This window comes from Lithohypha guttulata (genome assembly GCF_036872675.1).
Source record: "Lithohypha guttulata strain CCFEE 5908 chromosome Unknown scaffold_5, whole genome shotgun sequence".
Taxonomy (NCBI): domain Eukaryota; kingdom Fungi; phylum Ascomycota; class Eurotiomycetes; order Chaetothyriales; family Trichomeriaceae; genus Lithohypha; species Lithohypha guttulata.
The window spans coordinates 2,011,289-2,030,175 of NW_027042754.1; the positions used below are offsets into that span (position 1 = coordinate 2,011,289).

At 48.2% G+C, this 18,887-nt stretch overlaps 8 protein-coding genes across 8 annotated transcripts; 3 read left to right on the top strand and 5 right to left on the bottom strand.

Annotated features, from left to right (window-relative positions):
- Window positions 1-175: 175 nt before the first annotated feature.
- On the top strand, window positions 176-430 carry LTR64_007202 (uncharacterized protein; the record flags this gene model as incomplete). The annotated part of the gene is made up of 1 exon (XM_064901525.1): window positions 176-430. One exon carries the CDS (start codon window positions 176-178, stop codon window positions 428-430), a length of 255 nt encoding a protein of 84 aa, XP_064752601.1.
- A 926-nt stretch (window positions 431-1,356) lies between these two features.
- On the bottom strand, window positions 1,357-4,634 carry POP1 (Ribonucleases P/MRP protein subunit pop1; the record flags this gene model as incomplete). Its single annotated transcript, XM_064901526.1, has 2 exons — window positions 1,357-4,242; window positions 4,299-4,634. 2 exons carry the CDS (start codon window positions 4,632-4,634, stop codon window positions 1,357-1,359), a joined length of 3,222 nt encoding a protein of 1,073 aa, XP_064752602.1.
- Window positions 4,635-6,210: 1,576 nt separating this feature from the next.
- On the top strand, window positions 6,211-6,681 carry BUD31 (Component of the SF3b subcomplex of the U2 snRNP; the record flags this gene model as incomplete). The annotated part of the gene is made up of 1 exon (XM_064901527.1): window positions 6,211-6,681. The coding sequence occupies one exon, from the start codon at window positions 6,211-6,213 to the stop codon at window positions 6,679-6,681; it is 471 nt and encodes a 156-aa protein (XP_064752603.1).
- Window positions 6,682-7,171: 490 nt separating this feature from the next.
- On the bottom strand, window positions 7,172-7,739 carry RPL25 (60S ribosomal protein L25; the record flags this gene model as incomplete). The annotated part of the gene is made up of 2 exons (XM_064901528.1): window positions 7,172-7,614; window positions 7,712-7,739. 2 exons carry the CDS (start codon window positions 7,737-7,739, stop codon window positions 7,172-7,174), a joined length of 471 nt encoding a protein of 156 aa, XP_064752604.1.
- A 307-nt stretch (window positions 7,740-8,046) lies between these two features.
- LTR64_007206 (uncharacterized protein) lies at window positions 8,047-8,775 on the top strand (the record flags this gene model as incomplete). The annotated part of the gene is made up of 1 exon (XM_064901529.1): window positions 8,047-8,775. The coding sequence occupies one exon, from the start codon at window positions 8,047-8,049 to the stop codon at window positions 8,773-8,775; it is 729 nt and encodes a 242-aa protein (XP_064752605.1).
- A 1,392-nt stretch (window positions 8,776-10,167) lies between these two features.
- LTR64_007207 (uncharacterized protein) lies at window positions 10,168-11,606 on the bottom strand (the record flags this gene model as incomplete). The annotated part of the gene is made up of 2 exons (XM_064901530.1): window positions 10,168-11,146; window positions 11,194-11,606. 2 exons carry the CDS (start codon window positions 11,604-11,606, stop codon window positions 10,168-10,170), a joined length of 1,392 nt encoding a protein of 463 aa, XP_064752606.1.
- A 2,630-nt stretch (window positions 11,607-14,236) lies between these two features.
- On the bottom strand, window positions 14,237-15,969 carry LTR64_007208 (uncharacterized protein; the record flags this gene model as incomplete). The annotated part of the gene is made up of 3 exons (XM_064901531.1): window positions 14,237-14,294; window positions 14,346-15,555; window positions 15,609-15,969. The coding sequence occupies 3 exons, from the start codon at window positions 15,967-15,969 to the stop codon at window positions 14,237-14,239; spliced, it is 1,629 nt and encodes a 542-aa protein (XP_064752607.1).
- A 1,045-nt stretch (window positions 15,970-17,014) lies between these two features.
- LTR64_007209 (uncharacterized protein) lies at window positions 17,015-17,870 on the bottom strand (the record flags this gene model as incomplete). The annotated part of the gene is made up of 2 exons (XM_064901532.1): window positions 17,015-17,371; window positions 17,481-17,870. 2 exons carry the CDS (start codon window positions 17,868-17,870, stop codon window positions 17,015-17,017), a joined length of 747 nt encoding a protein of 248 aa, XP_064752608.1.
- Between the last annotated feature and the right edge of the window lie 1,017 nt (window positions 17,871-18,887).

The following is an 18,887-nucleotide window of genomic DNA, read 5'->3' on the forward strand; positions in this document are numbered from 1 at the left end:
CCACATAGAAGGTCCAAAAAGAATCAGCCAAAGCCATGTGGCAGTACCACATTTACGTACTCGATCAGCCTCCCCTTTCAATAGATCAATGCCGCCACTCTCCGAGGATCCAGAGGATCAGTGTCAACAATGGTGAGTTCGACGAGTGTTTGCATTCTTGTCATACCAAGTCAACATGGACGTTACACTTCTAGGAAAGGATATTGTCACCGTACACCGCTCGACTACGATCTTTACCGAATGCATACTGGAAGATCTCTATCCGGTCACTGTGGATGGTGTGGTGGATCTTTCGTGGTCGCGCAACTCGATCATTGGATCCAACGAAGACAAGGTTCTATTCGATATCCCTGAAGCTGGTAATGCATCGCTCCAGTCGTATCCATGCGATGCGAACAACGACTGGATCGCAACGGGACAGCAACCTTGACAAGAAAGGTCTGACGAGCCGAGTCTGCACTTTGACTCGAGTCTTTGGCGGCCTCGCTTCACATTTTACCAGGAGAGCCCACGGATCTAACCACTTTGAACCCTTGTACAGCATTGGGTAGCAACATTTGTTTTTACTCGGTAACATGTAGCACACTACTGGACCGCATTCGTAAAACTCACAATCTGGCCAGTATCATTAGACCTCCCGCACACAGACTATACCATACTCGTACAATAATGAACACCCACGCTTTCCAGAACACCTGACCTTGAGTTCATGCAGGGCTAATGCAAGAGAAGACAAGGTTTTCATCCAGTCAGAATGAGCTATACACGCTTGGCGCAGCCAAACGAACTCTGGTGGCTGAGGCGTGGTGTTTGTTAGTTGAACTTACACTACAGTGTTGTGTTACCCCTTACCGGGGGTTTGCATTTTGATTTGATTCTGTTACTCGTAGCAGCAACTAACTTTCGTGGGGCGAGTCTAGCATGAAGCTAAGAGAGATCGATACGAGCACGCTGGTTGATGGTGCTTTTTCGCCAGGGGGAAGTGGAACAAGCGGATGATGCCTGTCAATAGATGGATGGGACGATCAGTTCTAGAAGATGAAGCTTGAGACGAGGCTACAGCATCAAGTTGACCCTGAGACGAGAACGTTCGAGAACACCAATTTCTAACAGCACTAAATGACTAGAACGTAACTTGAATTAACAGGAGATTCAGCGTATCTGAACCCTACCTGCTTGCTCGGTTGTAATGAGCCGTGTTTCTGCATTACTCGCCATGAGTACTTGAGTCTGTCTTCGCTCTCGTAGAAGAACGACAGTTGAATGAAGATAACATTTAGCGGAAGAGCCTGGCTGCTTTATACTGTCGAGTACTTCGTCAGTCGACGAACTACATCCTATTACCAGCCTGCCCGCTTAGCATAGCTCCCAGATAGCAAGCCTTCCAACACTCTCGCCAGCGTTCCTGACGATGCACAAATGCCGCTCTCTCTCGACCTGTTTCTGTCTCTGCTTTTCGTATTTGACTTTCTGTGCATCTTGCCTGGCTACCTTTTTATTGCCCTCTCTTCTGACTTGCGATAACGACTGACTTTTGTCGACCTGACCGTTCGCTCGGAGATCATCCTGATTTGAGGCGTCGGCGTTCTTAGATGACTGCTTCTCCTCCTTCTTCCAGCCCTCGATGATCCTCTGTACCCAGACACTTCCAATCGCCATTCCGCCACCCTCACTCAACGAATAACCACCGGTCGTCACATATCCAACCAAATCACCTGGCTGCGGGCACGGAACGTGCTTGTCCCATAGATCTTCTTCAACTAAATCTCCATATTTGTCGATGTTCATCTTCGGCACAAGCTGCGGTTGTATAATCTTCAACAATTCTTCAGACGTCTTCTTGGGTGGACGAGGACCAAACATGTCGAGAACTTCAGGTTTCGTCTCATGGGGTGGAAAGACACGAATGTGTGAGAGATCTCTGGTCTTCTTGGGGTCGTAGAGCTTATGAGAGGCTGGATCGTCGTGATGATTTCGTCGCTCTTTACGTTGGAAAGCAGGGAGATTCGTGGAGGAGTGCAGGTTAGCATGTGGTTGGTTTAGATCGAGTGCTAGCCAGCGTGTGCGGAGTGTTGTAGATGAGACACCATCGCTTTGTCGCATAGACGTGGTCGGAAACAGAAGTGGGCCGGCTGGCATCTCAGCAGAGCTTGCGGCACGATCATGGTCTTGCGGCAAGGTTGTAGAAGTAGAGCTTCTCTGTTGATCTGTCTCGGTACCGTCATCGCAGAGAGGGAGACGATATATTCTTGCGGCAGGCCTTGGTGTGCCTCGTGTCAATAACCGAATTCTCACAGTGGTTAACGCATAAGTCTTCGGCGCTTCCAGCTTTCCGAAGCGATTCAGCAAGGTGGCTGCCTGGCTTGGCTCAAGGTGGTGATATCTCACATCGCTGTGCAACTGCTCTGTGTCATCTAATGACTCTGGGCTTGAAGTATTTCTTCGCCTCGCTCCCTCTTCCTCGTCCTTCTCGGCTCTGGCCGCGGCTGCTTTTCGTTGTCTTTGTGTTAGCAGTTGCATCTGGCGGTATGTTGTATTGTTGTTGCGATCGTCCGCATCCTTGAGCTCGACAGAAGCATGTACGGACAAGGTGTCTCTAAAAAGATACTCCCAATCACATGCCCAACCACGACCAACTTCGCCTTTCCTGCCAAGACCAAGATCCAAGGTATCCCAGGCGAATCTTTTGCTAGGTGGCCGCCGGATCCAAGAGTCAAACGCGTCCTCGGACTCAGTACGCCCCCATGCTTTGCCAGCCTCTAGTCCAGGGTAATCGCCTGGATACCAGGATACGGCGTGCTCGAACGCCACTTGTCGACTTTGTTCCAAACCACCGAAAGTTGGTGTGCTTCCTGAAGATAGCGGGCAGTACATCAAAGAGCGCCAAACGAGATCAACACAGCTCCAAGGTAACAGGACTGACCACGAGCCCTGAAAGCTGCTATCACGATTTGCTGACCGATGTGCTAGCAGTAACACTGGAATTTTAGGTCCCTTTTCCTGAACATTATTGCCTTCGCCAGGCACAACTGCTCTCTTCTGACGGTTGATCGCTCTCTGAGAGGGCAAAGACATGCACGTCCGATAGCGCTCTTTGTGATCAAAGAGTCTCGATGGTGGGAACCTGGTGTCAGGAGGCCAGGCGACAATAGCCTCATTGAGCATTTGAAGATTGCTCTCGTTTTTGGAGGTCTGAAATTGTTTGGGAGGGAAATTGCAGCGTGGATCAATTACATCCAAAGCTAGCATAGCATTCTGAGGTAGCGAAGCAGGATTTCTTAGAGACGGTAACATGTTCCAGAGGTTGTGCATATGAATTTGATCCTGTACAATGCTGAGAGTACTCGTCAATGCTTCAGTTGATTCAGGTCCACTAACCGTGATGCTGCCAATCTCAAAGCGAAGGTCTTCTACTAGAACCTGAGGCTTCTGCATCTTTGCTACCTTAAGCAATTCTTGCCAGAATTGATAGAAGGCCGAAGGATGAACGCGAACAAGAATCTTGGTATCAAGCTTGACCTTCCTGCGAGGGTTTCTCGCATCGTTTGCCAGTGGTGGTTGATCAGTGTCCATCTCTGTTGCATTATCTGGCTCCTCTGTAGGCGTGGGCTTTGCCTGCCAAATGACTAGTATCGGCGCGACGACTTTTTGCTCGTTGTCCCTCTCTTTCACCCATCCCTCGGCAAATCTCGTCCCTGCCTTCCATCTGCGATATCTGGCGCCCACCCAACCTTCGCCAGGAAAACTCAAAGCCTTCAACATGCTCTCCAGAGCTGCCTCGGTGCCGAGACATCCGACAGTAGATGTATATGATGTGTCCCACGCAACGCAGCCTCGTGAGCCCGCAGCGCGATGTGTAGGTCGATAAGTCTTTTCGGTGGGCCTCAAAGGTACTGCCATACGCCACAACGGAGAGGTCGGTCGAGTCATATGCGCTCGCTTAGTGTGCCATAGGTGGGTCGGCAGCCAGGTCTTGTGCACCTGACGTCTCTTGAACTTAGAGGTTGCTTGAGGCGGTCCTGCCAAAACACTCTTTCTGATCCATGGAACGCGACTCAACGATATATGCTTCTCAGGATCAGGCTCCTTTGCATTCTGTTGAGCTTCTCTCTTCTTCTCGCGCGCACTCTTTCTGTTCAAATTGAGCTTTTGCAGTTTTTTCGCTGTTTCGAGCCGCAGTCGAAGTTTGGCAGAAGCTTTTCGTCGTCTTGCACTTCCGATGGGAGTATTGTCTTCCTTCATCTATTCGACCTGTCAGCTTGTCAGCACCACAGGTAAATGTAAAATAACAAGCATACCTCTCTCGAAGCGCGGCCACGCAGTCGTCTAGGTATTTTCTTGACATTGTGGCTGGCAGTTCTCCTTCGCATATGCCTTGGAAGTTGTTGGAAAGCTCTTTGGGTAAGACTTTTCTTTGACTTCTTTATACTCTGTTCAAGAGCAGCTATCTCGAAATCCCTGGATTTGATGAACGAGGCAATATTGAGCTCCCCTGCCCTCGACAGCGCAGCGTCGGCTGTCTGTGTAGTGACAGCTCTTGCATCTTTACCTTTTTGACGCTTGCGAGCTTGGGCTTGCGTGCCTGAAGCATTATAATCAACTTTGCGCTTCTGACCAGCAGTGAGCGGCGCCATCTTAAAGGTCAAGTCATTCGGTCTGCCTTTGCCTGCATGTCTACGAGATCCTTGAGGCCAATCACGACTCGTGGTATGCAGCAAGACTTTAACTGCGGCGGACGATAAAGTTATGGAGAAAGCACGCGTCAATCGCAACACGAAAATCACATGATATGATTACTCTTGACGAATACTCTACCTTCCCTAAGAAGTAATCCCAGCTAAATCCATCCCCCAATTGAGAAACTAGAGTGCACACTTTAGCTTGAAAAATGCTTAACGCGATTTCCGGTGTTCCATAGCAGTAGGCTGGTCTCTTCCGAAGTCCTTTTTAAGGATACCACGTATCGCAACTCGTATTTTCACTTTACGTGTATGCTCAACGGAGGCAGAAAAGATAGCTCGAGCGCTTTGTGTGGTAGGCAAACTCAAACTATTTACTACGACCACTTGTGGCTGCCATTGACACAATATCTGACTGACGATCACAAGTTGTACTCCAGACATACGGTCTGTTCCGTCGGTTCTGTTCAACACAATCTCTAGAACTAATAGCCGGGGCGGGAGAATCTCACTCTGTGACTGACGATAGGCTTAATCTTAGACACCACTATATAAAAGGATGATGCCCAAGTTCGTCCCATACTATATCTACTTACCTAACCTCTACAGTGGCCCCATATAGGTGCTTACAAGAATATCTCAATACGAGTGAGCGACTACAAGATATTATCATACCAAATTTCTAGCCATCATATTGCATCTCCAGCACTTTCGTATGCGCCAGCAGGTATTTCGAGCATATCTCAATCCAACACGAAGGACTATCCAGCGTTCACTTAGGAGCTACTCCTCCTCCTGCCAGATCATTGAATGGTTCAGTTTTGCCATGACCTCTCCACAACAGAAGTGTATCGGCAGGGTCTGTACGCCAATATGATAGATGCTTGGTGACACTAGAGTAATCTCGTCCGATTGACTAAGCACCTTGCTTTGTAGACCTGATGTTCAAGATTTTGACATCTCGTGTGCAGGTAGTCTCTTAGCAGTCACACTTGACGTATTGTGAAGAACGGGCTTGAGGATAGGACAACAGTGGTTTGTGACTTTACTTGGGTAAATATCGAAATGAACGCTGAGATTCACTAGAGGCTGATGAATCAAGTTTGCTCAGATATTAATGGTGTCTTTAAATATTGTAGATCTACAAGTGATTCTCCATTATTACGCGTTGGATCCATTAGAAAATCGATAAACCATCGTAATTCTGCCACATGTTAGAGAAGTGACTGTAATGTCAACTATTGAAGACTGCTTGACCACCACTCGTTGTTGTTTTTTTCTTTTTCAATTTACTGGCTGTTTGCCTGTTTCTCTGTTTCTGGACTCATCAAATAATCAACTCTTTCATATCTGCTGTTTGCAACTTCAATTTTGACGGCACCAACAGACGCTTCAGATCCCTAGGTGAAACACTCTTTGCGCAGGTCGACCACAAAACTTTGATCCAGGCATACGCTTTCCCCAGCCCTCAATTAGCAATTCGAACACTACGAGTACGCGCACAAGCATTCAAGCCGCTCCATTTGCCAACATGCCTCCTGTTCGCGCCGCAAAGAACAAAAAACCACCACCTGAAGGCTTCGACGACATCGAAGACACACTCCTCTCATATGCCAACAAAATGCGCGACGCCCAATCCGCAAGCACAGAAGGCAAGAAGAAGCACGAGACATTATGGCCCATATTCCAAATTTCGCATGCCCGCTCACGGTACGTTTACGACCTCTACTACACAAGAGAAGCAATAAGTAAACAGCTGTATGACTGGCTGTTGAAGAATGGCTACGCAGACGCAAACCTGGTCGCGAAGTGGAAAAAGCAAGGGTACGAGAAGTTGTGCTGTTTACGCTGTGTGCAGACTAAGGAGACGAACTTTGGTGGAAGTTGTATATGTAGGGTACCGAAGGCAAGCCTAAGAGCAAAAGAGGGTGAAGACGATACAGGTGGTGGAGGAGTTCAGTGTGTGAATTGTGGTTGTCGAGGATGTGCCAGTAGTGACTGAGCTAAGAGACGAGGATTGTGCTTGAGATGTTTCGAAGCCATCTCTATGCTTCTACACGGTCGGAAAGTTGGTGGTACACAGTTTTCCTCGACGTTTCGTACCGTGAAGCAGTGGTCATGGCTTATACTACTGTTCTCGGGCACATCTACGAATCAGAGACAACAAACGGGCTGGGTAATTGGAGGATAGCATTCTGTCTACAGGCAAGTATGATACCCATGGTTTCGAACGACAAACAACGGAGCAATGACAACCCCCCTTGCGAGGAGACCAACTGCGTACAGCACTTGCCAAGGCAGGTGCCAACCGTCCGGATTTCAGTTTTGCTTGATTTCTTTCATTCTAACACCGTAGTGTTTTCTACCAGCAAGTAGTTATATTCGGAGACAGCTTGCGCGTCGAACAAATCCCAAGCATGGCTCCTCGCTTTTGTAAAATCCACCCTTGTTGTCTCGTATCCGATAATGTTCCGTACACATGTGTACCTCGTTTAGACAATGGATAGCTTGGTGGCAGCAATATCAAGAGCGTCAACATCCGCTGTCAGTCGGGCGAAAGCCTTCTTGGTACCATCTGGTCGGATGAGTGTGTTGATCTTGACAGTCTCAACATCGTATAGCTTCTTCAGCGCATCCTTGATCTGTCGCTTGTTGGCCTTGACGTCAACAATGAAAACCAGTGTGTTGTTCTCCTCAATCTTCTTCATCGCACTCTCAGTGTTGAGAGGGTGGATGATAATTTTGTGGGCATCGAGACGTGGCTCGTGCGTGACGGACTTTCGTGGGTATCTTGGTGATCGAGAGAGTTGTAGAGTCTTTGGTCGATGGAAGGTAGTGCTTAGGCGAATTTTTTTGGCCTGTTGGTTTTGGACACCCTTAAGTGTGGCCTTTGCAGCACTTTGAGCCTTCTTCACGGGTTTCTTTGGGTTCGAGCCTTTGATTTTATTAGTTTTGCGACTACTTGCGATTTTACACTGCGCTCAAGCACAGTATCGTGAAGTGACCTGAGCGACATGAGAACAGAGACATACCTTTCGGCTTCTGTGTTGGAGGAGGCATCGTTGGGTTGTTTGTGAAGGCTGGTGAATCACTCTAGATGCACTAGGTTGTATAGGCAGTCGATGTTAATTCCTGAAAGATCGCACATGAGTGAGCTTGGCATGTAAATCTTGGCAACACGTGAGCTCGTTTGTGATTGGTAGCCCAAGGACTGGAGCGTACTTGCCGGCATAGGCGTTCGTCGGTTCTGTTATGAAGCAACTTGGCGGATATCATCAAATGAATCTCACTTCTGGTGGTAGAACTTCTTGACAAGCAAGACATACGAGTAAATGAAGCGTGATTTCCAATCTTCGCTGTGTGCATCATGCCAACGGCCGAGCAGACGAACGATTCGGCTAACTCCAACAAGGAAGACGAGGAAGACATTGACTCAATCCTTGCGGAACTCGAAGCTGAGTCCGAAGATGTAAATTCTGAAGCCTATCAACAAAGAGTTCGTACACTTCAGGAGGCTACAGGCTCGAAAACTTCTGGCGCTGCAACGGGTCTACGCAGCGCTCACTCGCAGCAGTATGTGCGCCTCCTAAGGTCGGATGACGAAACATTACACTTTACTACCGAGCATGAAAGAGCTGTCGTTCATTTCCGACACCCCGATTTTGCCAGGTGCTCGATCATGGATGAACACCTTGAACGAATTGCGCAGCGACATAGCTATGGAGAGACCGGTGGTGAGGAAGCAGCTTTCGCTAAAGTCGACGTCACACTTGCTCCGTTTGTGGTCGAGAAACTAGCAGTGAGAGTCCTGCCATGTGTAATAGGGTTTGTGAAAGGTGTTGTGAAGGGCAAGGTCGTCGGATTTGAAGGCATTTGCTGGGATGGCAAAGAGAAAGACGCGAGAGTTTCTAAGGCTTTAGAGGATGCTCTATTCTCGTGGGGCGTGCTCAAGCAGAAGATGCTAATGGATGAGCACGATACCGATTCGGATGATGAAAACGTAGACGACGACGGGAAGAGGAGCAGGGTGAGTTCCAGACGAGGCATTCGAGGACCGAAGCAGAACGTCGTGGACGAGGATGATGATTGGGACTGAGCTTCCTGCTTGAGAAAGACAACGATATTATATTGGTCTGGAAAATTGTTAAGAGGACCACAAAGGATCAGGACCGCTTCAATCCTATCCAGTGAAAAGCATTGGGGTGCTACGAGCGTATACAGAATCATGATCAGAAGGAGCCATACTAGGTCAATCCAACAAGACAACCTGGTACAAGCAAGCAACCCTATCAAGAATATCCGAACAAGGTAACTGGAGCACTTCCGTTCGCCCATTCTGCTGTTATATGCGTAATTTTGACGAAGTAAATGGCATGTCACGGGTAAGTCAAGAACGCGATACTCGCTTTATCTGCGCTGGGATTGCTGAGCCAAACTTCCTTGGTATCTCTCTGGAACCAGGGCTATCAGGGAGTGGAGCATGTCCGTTGATCGTGGCCTCTGAGAAGTTCCGAATGGCATGCAGCAGAGGAAGTGCAAACAATCGCGTCGAAGGAGGCAGACATGCGCTTATTGCCCAACACACAGGCGGTGACTACTGCCTTCCAATAGAGGCACACACGAGAGATGTGCTGAAAGACCTCTCGATCTGCCACTATGTCAACGCACCTGGTGGAATGAGGAAAAATACCTTGTGGTACGTTTAGAGAATCTTCCGCAACTAGGTTGCTGTGCTGGCATCTTCGAGCTATGAGAACAACAAGAACAACAGCCCATTCAAAGGAAGTGACATTTCCTCATGCAAGGCAAAATCAATCAAGCATTGCATTAAAGATGATACACATGCCCGTGTGGTCACAAAGTGTTACGTGTGTCGGAGGCACATTGTGCCCCTCTCACAAAGATTGCTTACAACAAGTTCGCCTTTCCTTGTGTATACTACATATTTGATCTGTGTTTGCTTATATCGCGGCGAACTTCGTTCGTGAAGCTTTCAATATCAAGCATATGGTCAACTGCCTGAAGGTGCTTCTATACGTTCACATAGACTGCATTCGATACGCTCGAGTTCGAGCTATGGGTACATGCGAATGATATGAGATTCAGCCAGGTTCTGGTACTTGACGCCGTCTATTTCGATCATGCACTTCATGAATAGCAACACGTATATTGCGAGGCCACAGATGCTTTAACAATGAAAAGCTCAACACGCGGTGTAACATAGATCGAGGTGAAACATAGGACGCTGGCCTTGCCTTGTGATTTCACATTGTCAGCAGGATGCTCTTTACCTGGATCTCGAGCAGTCGAGGGTGATACCAGTGTAGATAGCGTCGGATAAAGTATGCAGCGCCAGTAGGTGCATAGGGAGTGACGATATGAAGGACGTTCGACGATCTGGCCAGAGGCCTGTCCCAGTACGTCAACCGCAGCATTTCGTAGATCGGTAGAAGTCACCCCAATAACAACGAGCCCCTGGATTTTATGTTCACGATTTTGACCTCTCTTTGTTGCTTTTGCGCCGTGACAAGTCGAGCTTGGTAGGACTTTTACCCTGCTGACCCTTAGGAGGAGGGACTGTAAAACCGAGCTTTCTTTTGATCCAATGAGTGACTGCCGTCAACACCCTTTGTGGCCAAGTCAATACGTAAACTGCGTACTGTATTGGCACCACGATGCATGCTGATATCCAATTTGCCAGGATGAATGTATACTTGCCTGCCTGTTTGTCTGCATTGCGCTGTGTAGCGGCTGCTATGATTACCACGTCCTGAACTCGACCTTCTAATTCTTGAAGTCTGGCTTCGATCTGGATGGCAGACGTCATCGTCTTCTTCTCGTAGCGACGCATGGCACGACTGAGGGCGTCTATCTCGGGCTGAAAGGTTCTTCTTAGTTCAGCGTTGGCTTGATCAGTTACTTTCGCAGTTAGATCCTCAGTTGGGGAGTGACCATTAGGTTCAGATTTTGTGGAAAGTACAACCGAATTCGCAACTCGAGCCTCTAGTTCATCTAGACGTTTTGACATGTTGTCGACACCAGGACTGCCAGTTTCACTCTCCTTGTCTTCGGCCGTCACAGTGATGATGCGTTGTAGAAACAAAGTTCTTCCTTGCACAAGTTTGATGAGGTGTGAAAGTGGCCTCACTTCTGACGCGAGGAGGAAAACTGTCAGGTTATAATCGGAGATCAGACTCTCTGATGGTCGTGTGAGTTGCGATCGAATGGCATGTAGAAGCCAGGCGCCGAGTGCTGGAAAGGCGAAACAGGCAAGCAATGCCAATAGCTCGTGAACACGCAGCTCCTTTTCTGCCTGCCACAGACGCTGAGATTTTGCTGAGTCTGGACTTCGCTCTGGTGATACATTGACATCGCTCATCTCTTGCGAACTACCGTCGTCGAGGACCGATTCGAAATACTGAGCTTCACTCCTGACCACAACAGCTTGTGCCGAATGATACCAATCCCTGCCGAGATGTCAGTACTTTTCGGTCAAAATCGAGAGGAGGCGTACCATGGCAGCCTAAGTGCCCAATTCAGAAAGAGGGCAGCCAAGCCCAACAATGTAAGGTCGGTAACAAAAGCACTACCATTCTGAAAGAACAGCCCACCAATAGCGGGTAACAAAGCCAGACCTAATGGTATAGAGTGCCAGTTCGAGGATTCCCTGGTTTCAGGCTCGCCAGTGGCTCGTGGCAGAAACAAGTCATCCGTAGACGCCTTGAACGATCGCCGTGAGTCAGACAGAGATTCGGACGCTATGGAATTCTCCCTGCGAGAAAATCGAGGTGCCGATTCAGCAAGAGTTGCTGCACGACTCAGTGGTCGATGTCGAAATCCAGGTCCAGGGGAGCTTGTTGCACGTCCTGTCTGTAAGGCGTCTGGCAGGACATCCCGTGCCTCATCTTGCTCTTGCTCCGCACTCATCCTTGTAGATGCATGAGGTAGTACTTCACACCGTTGATACGCGTATGCTACGATCACTGAAGGCTATCACCATTGCTGAACTTTTGTTGAGAGGAGATAAAGGCTTCGGAGATCGTGACCGGGCATTTTAACACATTTCCATGTACACAATGCCCGGTGTAGCCACTATTTGATGGCGGGAGGAAGTTTCTAACGATCAATGACGAAGGCACGCGATGCACGAGCAAGCGCGATCCGGTTCGAATAAAAGATCGTGGATCTGTAGTGGCTGTATTGCCAGAAACAAGCGCCACCGATAGCGGCAACATCTCACGTTTACACGGGAGGACTTGCTCGAACTCTGATAAGTTGTTCATAACACTGTCCTCCACCAGTAAGTTTTCTTCCAACGTCGATTTGAATCAAGCGTAAACATTCCGAAATGATGGCTAGGTACTGTATCGCGAACACAGAGAAACGGACGATGAAGCGACTACTTCATCTTTATGCTGACATGATATCAAAACCTGAGGATCAGGGATTGACAAGCTATTACGAACACGCTTGATCACGCTACGAGTACCATTGCTGAAAGCGCAACCTCATTACTCGCCAATCTTGATTTGATCCACTGTGTTAGTACCTTGGCTATACACATGCTCTCACGAAGGTCGAATTGCATATATAGTCTATTCAGAGAAGCACCAGCCAACCTATTCAGCTTCGTTTCCAGAAAAGTGCCCGATGAATGTCTTACAGCCTCATTTCCTGTATGAAGCAAAACCACATCCAAGGACTGATCATTACCACCATATCACTTCAAAGACAGCCTGTTAGTTCTGAAACATGGGGGCAGCGGTCCACGGGCGACATGAATAATCCGCTACTAGTGAGATTCGTCGAAATACCTGACCTCTTGATTGGTATATCTGCTAGATTTCCCAGTCGTAGCAGTCCCAATGTTCACCACCATACTTCATTATGCCAGCTCACCCTATGGCAATAGCTGTCGGCGTCACCTCTGGCTTGGCCAGCCTCCTTCTCGTACCTGTTCTCATCCAAAAACGCAAGAAGATCGCATTTGCTTCGCTAGTTGCTTCTATCTTGATTACAACACTGCTTTGTTTCATCAATGTCCTTATCTGGCCATCGCCAAATCCTCCCTTCTCATGGCTAGGTCAAGGACTTTGCGACGTAGAAGTCAAGCTTTTCGTTGCGTTATACATGGTTGTGGATGGCTCACTGCTTTGTCTGTATAGACAGGTCTCAGTCATGCTTGACCCTTCGAGGTTCGGGGTGCAGCCATCACCAGCGCGGAAACGATGGAACAGAACCTTGGAGTTAACCTTCTGTGTCGGCATCCCGTGCTTAAGAATGATTTTGGTTTACATTGTGCAGCCAGATCGGTACTGGATTGTTGGTATTCATGGTTGTACGCCTACGGTGGACCACAGCTTACCAAGCTTTTACCTCTTCTTCACCTGGCCCGTGATTGTTACGGCCATCAGTTTATTCTGGGCGGGACTGGCAACCTACCGCATGGCAAGGCATTATCGAGGCGTCGCACAGATGCTGGGAGACACTCCAACAGGGAAGGAGAAGAAACTGCAGTTGATCAAAATCTATATATTCACAACAATAATTTTCCTGGTCAACACACCATCCGTCATATACCTCTTCTACTCAAATATTTTGCCACAAGGGCTGCAGCCATATTCTTGGTCAAGGGTACACCCTCCAGACTGGTCGGAGAGAATAGGACAGGCGCCAATTTTTCCTTTTGTGCTCATAGGAGACTTTACAGCAACGTTTTTCAGCCTTGTTATGTTTGCTTGTTTCGGGTTGGATCGAAGCGCTCGAAAGGAGTACCGCAAATGGTGGCAGAGATTGCGATGGAGCAGCAAGAGCAGGAAGACAAAGTCAAGAGTTCCTTCTACCGATGAGATTACTCGAACAACGTTCTTGAAGGATGGTGGTGTCTGCAGTCGTGAGATTAATGTCCATGAACTCGAAGCACGTTGAGGTGCTTCAGTATATTGCTAGACTATGGCTCGATATTGTGTTTCGAAAACAGGCTTTGGTTATGTCAATGAGGAATGGTGAAGAGGAGGGCGAAGACATCAATCCAGGCGCGAAGATGGTCATTGCTTCTATCATAATAGTACCACGTCGTAATGCTCAGGTCGCAAGTTGGCTCGTCGCGAGTTGCTCGTGTTCTAATACAACACCTGTGCTCGGTAGTGGCACACTCGGCTATGGTGGAAGGATCGCTGCTCTCAGCCTCAAAGAAATTGGCTGCTTGATTCGGATCATTACAGTGTTTCCTGTTCAAGCCGTAGAATTAGACTCAGATAGGCGACGTTGCACCATGGTTATCCCGTGCAAATGTATGGCTCACAGTCTGCAAGAAAGACAGTTGCCTGTCTGTTCAAGCAGGAGGCTGACAGAGTAAAGGTACGTATCCATGATTTTGATATACACACTATCTTTCCTTTGATGACCCTTGTATCGACAGTATACAGAAGATTCTTTCATCTTACATCAGCTCATACCTCATAAGTTCAATATCACTCCATCGTCATGCGTTCCTACGCCGCGTTCAGCATGTGTTCCGGATGATATGCTCTCATCGAAACCAAAATGCAAGCCACCTACAATTTCGCAGCAGGTTGGGCAGGACCAACAGAGGTGATCTCGTTGTATAGAAGACTAAAGTTATTGTTAGCAAATAATCGACCAATCATGAGTGGCAATACATACCTTGTCAAAAAGTCAGCGTAGTCCTCACCAGTGACCTGGCTCTCGAAATATCTCGCAGCGAGCTGGAACTTGTTGCCCTTCTGTGCCTTCGACGCGAGCTCATCGGCCTGCTCGTGAAGTAATTTGAGAGCATAGTCCTTGGTCATGGTCTTGCCTTCTGACGTCTTTACGCCGTGTCGGCACCACTGCCATAATTGTGATCGTGATACTTCGGCGGTAGCAGCGTCCTCCATGAGATAGTTGATTGGTACACAACCAACACCTCGGAGCCAACCTTCCATGTAGCCAAGGCCAATGTTGAGGTTCTTGCGGATGCCCTCCTCAGTAATGCCACCTGGAACGTTCATGTTCAGAAGATCATTACCTGAGACCTGGTATTCCTCTCGCCGATTGTAGATCTGATTTGGCGTCGGCATGTGCTTATTGAAGATCTCAGAGGCAATAGCTGCTAGGGCTGGGTGAGCAACCCATGTGCCGTCATGTCCGGCTTGGACCTCACGAAGTTTGTCCTGTCGGACATTGTCCATGGCCTTCTCGTTGGCTTCTGGGTTGTCCTTGATTGGAATCTGTGCTGCCATACCACCCATAGCGTGGACACCACGAGCGTGGCAGGTCTTGATGAGTAATCGGACATAAGCATCCATGAAAGGCACAGTCATGGTAACGGCTGATCGATCCGGTAGCACGAATGCTGGGTTTTGTCTGAACTTCTTGATGACACTGAAGATGTAATCCCATCGGCCACAGTTCAATCCAGAGCTATGGTCGCGCAGTTCGTAGATGATCTCGTCCATCTCAAAGGCTGCAGTAATAGTTTCAATGAGGACGGTACCACGGATTGTACCTCGTGGCATGTGAATGTAGTCTTGAGCGAGGCAGAAGACATCGTTCCATAGTCTGGCCTCTAAGTGAGATTCCATCTTTGGCAGGTAGAAATATGGACCAGTGCCTCTGTTGACGAGCTCTTGTGCATTGTGGAAGAAGTAGAATCCGAAGTCGAAGAGCGAGCCTGATACAGGCTCACCATCAACAGTGAAGTGCTTCTCCTCCAAATGCCATCCTCTGGCTCTTGCAATCAGTGTAGGTAGTACTCGATCAGTTCGAAGTTTGTATTCCTTTTCTCCTTGCTTGAAGTCCACTTGCTTTCGTACGGCGTCATACAGGTTCACCTGTCCGTTGATCATATTGTCCCATGTTGGTGCAGAGGAATCTGCGCTTGTGTTAGTCTTCAAAACGCTCCGAATGCTTGAGTACGATACGCACCTTCAAAGTCGGCCATGTATGTCCACACATTGCTGTTCAGAGCATTAACGACCATCTTTCGATCGGTTGGGCCTGTTATTTCAACTCTTCGGTCGACAAGACCTGGGGCTGGTGGTGCGCCTCGCCATGTCTTGTTATCTCGAACGTGCTTGGTTTCTGGGAGGAAGTCTGGGATGACACCCTTGTCTAGCTCCTGCTGCCTGATCACTCTCCTCTGCAGCAGAGACTTTCTTGTGCCATTGAATGTTCTGTGAAGAAGAGCAACGAAGCCAGTAGCTTCGGGTGTAAGGATCTTCTTTTGAGCTTCAGTAACATTACCAAGGATATTTACACCCTGGTTGAGCTGTTCTAATGTAGCCATGTTGATACGTAATAACTAGATTGACCAGGAATAAATATTGACACTGTCAAAGGAGTTCTGTATAGTTAGAACAACACTCTCTCAGAAGGATGAGTTCATGGTCATATAGTAGCTCTACGTCAGTAGCAGCATGTCCGCATCTGGCGAACACATGAAAATCGTCAAAGGCTAACGGACACAACACCCTCGGGATTCTCACAAATCCTTGACTAACCAATCACTCACTATTTCGTATCATCCACTGAGTCGCACCCGTAAGGGTCTCGATCGAATCAGAAGCACGACCTGGTTGAATGGCACATGGAGCTTAAAAGTGTGGGGTAAAGCGCGGTCGACATATTCAACCACGATTCCTTTTGCGTTTCAACATCAGTGACTTCACTGACTGTGGAAGACAGAAACCAGGCGATGAGTACCACTCGTGTCTTGTAGCGGGTTTCAGGCATGCGATTTTGCATCGTTCTCGAGTACAATAGATATGACTGCGAGTTTGAAGTACCTCAGAGCCGAGGTATGGCCTTCAGGCCCGTTTGGACACAGCTTGCACGGTCAATTTCCGGCCTTATCCGAAGGCTTCCGATGTGCCTGGTCACGTTTCACAACTCCCAATGACTGCACGAAAATAGATCTCAGAAGAAGGCACAGTGAAGTGCAACAACAACTTGCTTGAACGTAGTGAATTTCGGACGTTTACCACAATCGAAGACGTAGAACTTGACAACAATACAGCAGATGCTAATATGTGGCATGGTTGAGCAAGACGTGCCGCTTATGGCAGACACAGTGTAGCTTTCCCTTCACCACTACCTCCAGCTATTCTCATGTGATGTTCGAGTCACTAAATTTTGTCGAAGATTTGATATTTGCTGGTACGTTGGAAAAGTCCAGTACTGTTAGTCGACTTGGCATATAGATATCGAATCTGCGCCAAAACCGCTCCTCTACGTCACACTTCTAGATGTGCCGCAAAATCGTTTCGACCAGAATCGTTTGCTCCACTGTCAAGCAAAAGCAGAAGTCCCTGGACGAGTATGCAATCTGGGTGTTAGACATATTCCCAGGTTGCTGCAAAATGACTTAGTTGTTTTTCAACACCTACAGCCTCAAACACCCAGCAGGTAGTGTCGTTCTCGTGTCTCAGTGGTGTGCTAGCATTAAGGGTGTTTGCATAGACCTGCCATTGTTGCTTGACCCTTGTACTAGTAAGCATCGGACAGGCCATGAAACTCGTAGCACCGAAACCAGCAATCATCACCTCGGATGCGTCGCTGTCTCTAACCTCAGTATAGCTCAGAGGGCAGGAGATTGAGCCGGGGACCATATATGCCGAGTGAGGTGGTGTGTACTTGAGCTCGCCGTCTGGTGCGAGATAGATTGATTGACCGCCAGGAACCACAGTTGACTGACCATTGTTAGTATTGCCTTTTTTTGGCATGCATAATAAATGAGCAGCAATGGAGCCTCGACGAGCCAGGTCGGTCTACCAGTAAGGATGGGGTACGAGGACTCACCAGAGAACAGCCATTGATACCAGTGATGTTTGTCCGAGCTTCACATGCTCCAAGTTTCTCTGCATACAGCGGGCAGTAAGCTGCATTCCCACCACCAAGTCGGAACACGCCGCCCGCAGCCTGGAACGGCATCATGTGGAAAGGTGCACCTGGCCTGACAGCATAGATTTCAGTAGCAGTATATGTCGGCTTCGAAGTAGAGGATGTTGTGGTGAAGGAGGAAATGGTTGGCAAGGTGACCACATGAGTACTTGTAAAGGTGAACGACAAGGTCGCCGAAATAGTTGTCGTCAAGGTTCCATCGAGCTCATTGTCGGCTCGACCACCTTGGGATGCCGAGAAAGCAAGAGACAACAAGGTACCAACGACGACTAGCACGTACGGCCTCATCTTAATCAGAGTAATCTGTGATTCCGTGGAATAAAATAGCCAGATGCTCAAAACCGATTTCAGTGGCCAACCTTCAAAGAGAAGAAGCTGGATGCAGTCAAACAAGCGAACAAGTGAAAGAAAGGTATTTGATATTGTAGAGAAGCTTGAAACGGCTCAGTCAACCTAAAAGGAAGGTACGAGTCGAAAACAGTGTCAAGCACACCTTGCACACTGCGGCTGGTACCCGTGTCTGGAGTTTCAGTAGATCCTGTTTTGCACTTGCCAATGTGTGGTAACACTCCTGTGAATTTAGGTATGTGTCGAGTGTACTTGAGAAGAGTCGGGTTGCACTCATGCACGTTTCTTGCTTACTTTGTCTGATATTTCATGTCTTTAAGCTGTTTTCGCTTCAAACGTTGTTCATGGGACTGCAATGTACCTAGCAGGTCAGCATTTAACAAGTATCTCCGGGTTTGCCTGCACGAGTTCTTTTGTCCTGCCACTCCTATTCCTGCGTTGCCCTCCTCAAACCGAACTGTTCAAAATCTCCTGCTCGTGATCGAAAACCTATCGTATTTTCGCGTTTGATTGCTGACTATGCTTGCAGAATAACCTGTCCACGACACAAGATGATCAGCTAAAACTGAGGACATTGCGCTTTCCAAACCCCTCTGGAGACGTCACCGTATCCCTTTATTCTACTGTCAACGTAGGGCATGACAAGAGATTGTGACCTTCAGTGCATGGCAGGAGACGATGCATTGTTGCAAAACATAAAATTTGCAAACACAAGGAGTAGAACTATTGTTTGTGATCATTATGGTTCTAGCTGGGCTGGGTTCCCAAAGCATGATTCATAACTAACTATAGGGCCGTCACAATCTCTCGGACGAGTGGTGTGGTGATCTGCACGTGCTCACGCAAGTACCAGTCGTCGATTCGTGTCTTTCCTCTTCCTCACCACGTGCAAGCATTCTCCTCGATCCTGATGGCGTACCTGCCTGCAACGCTAGGCCGACGGGTCGCAAAAGGGGT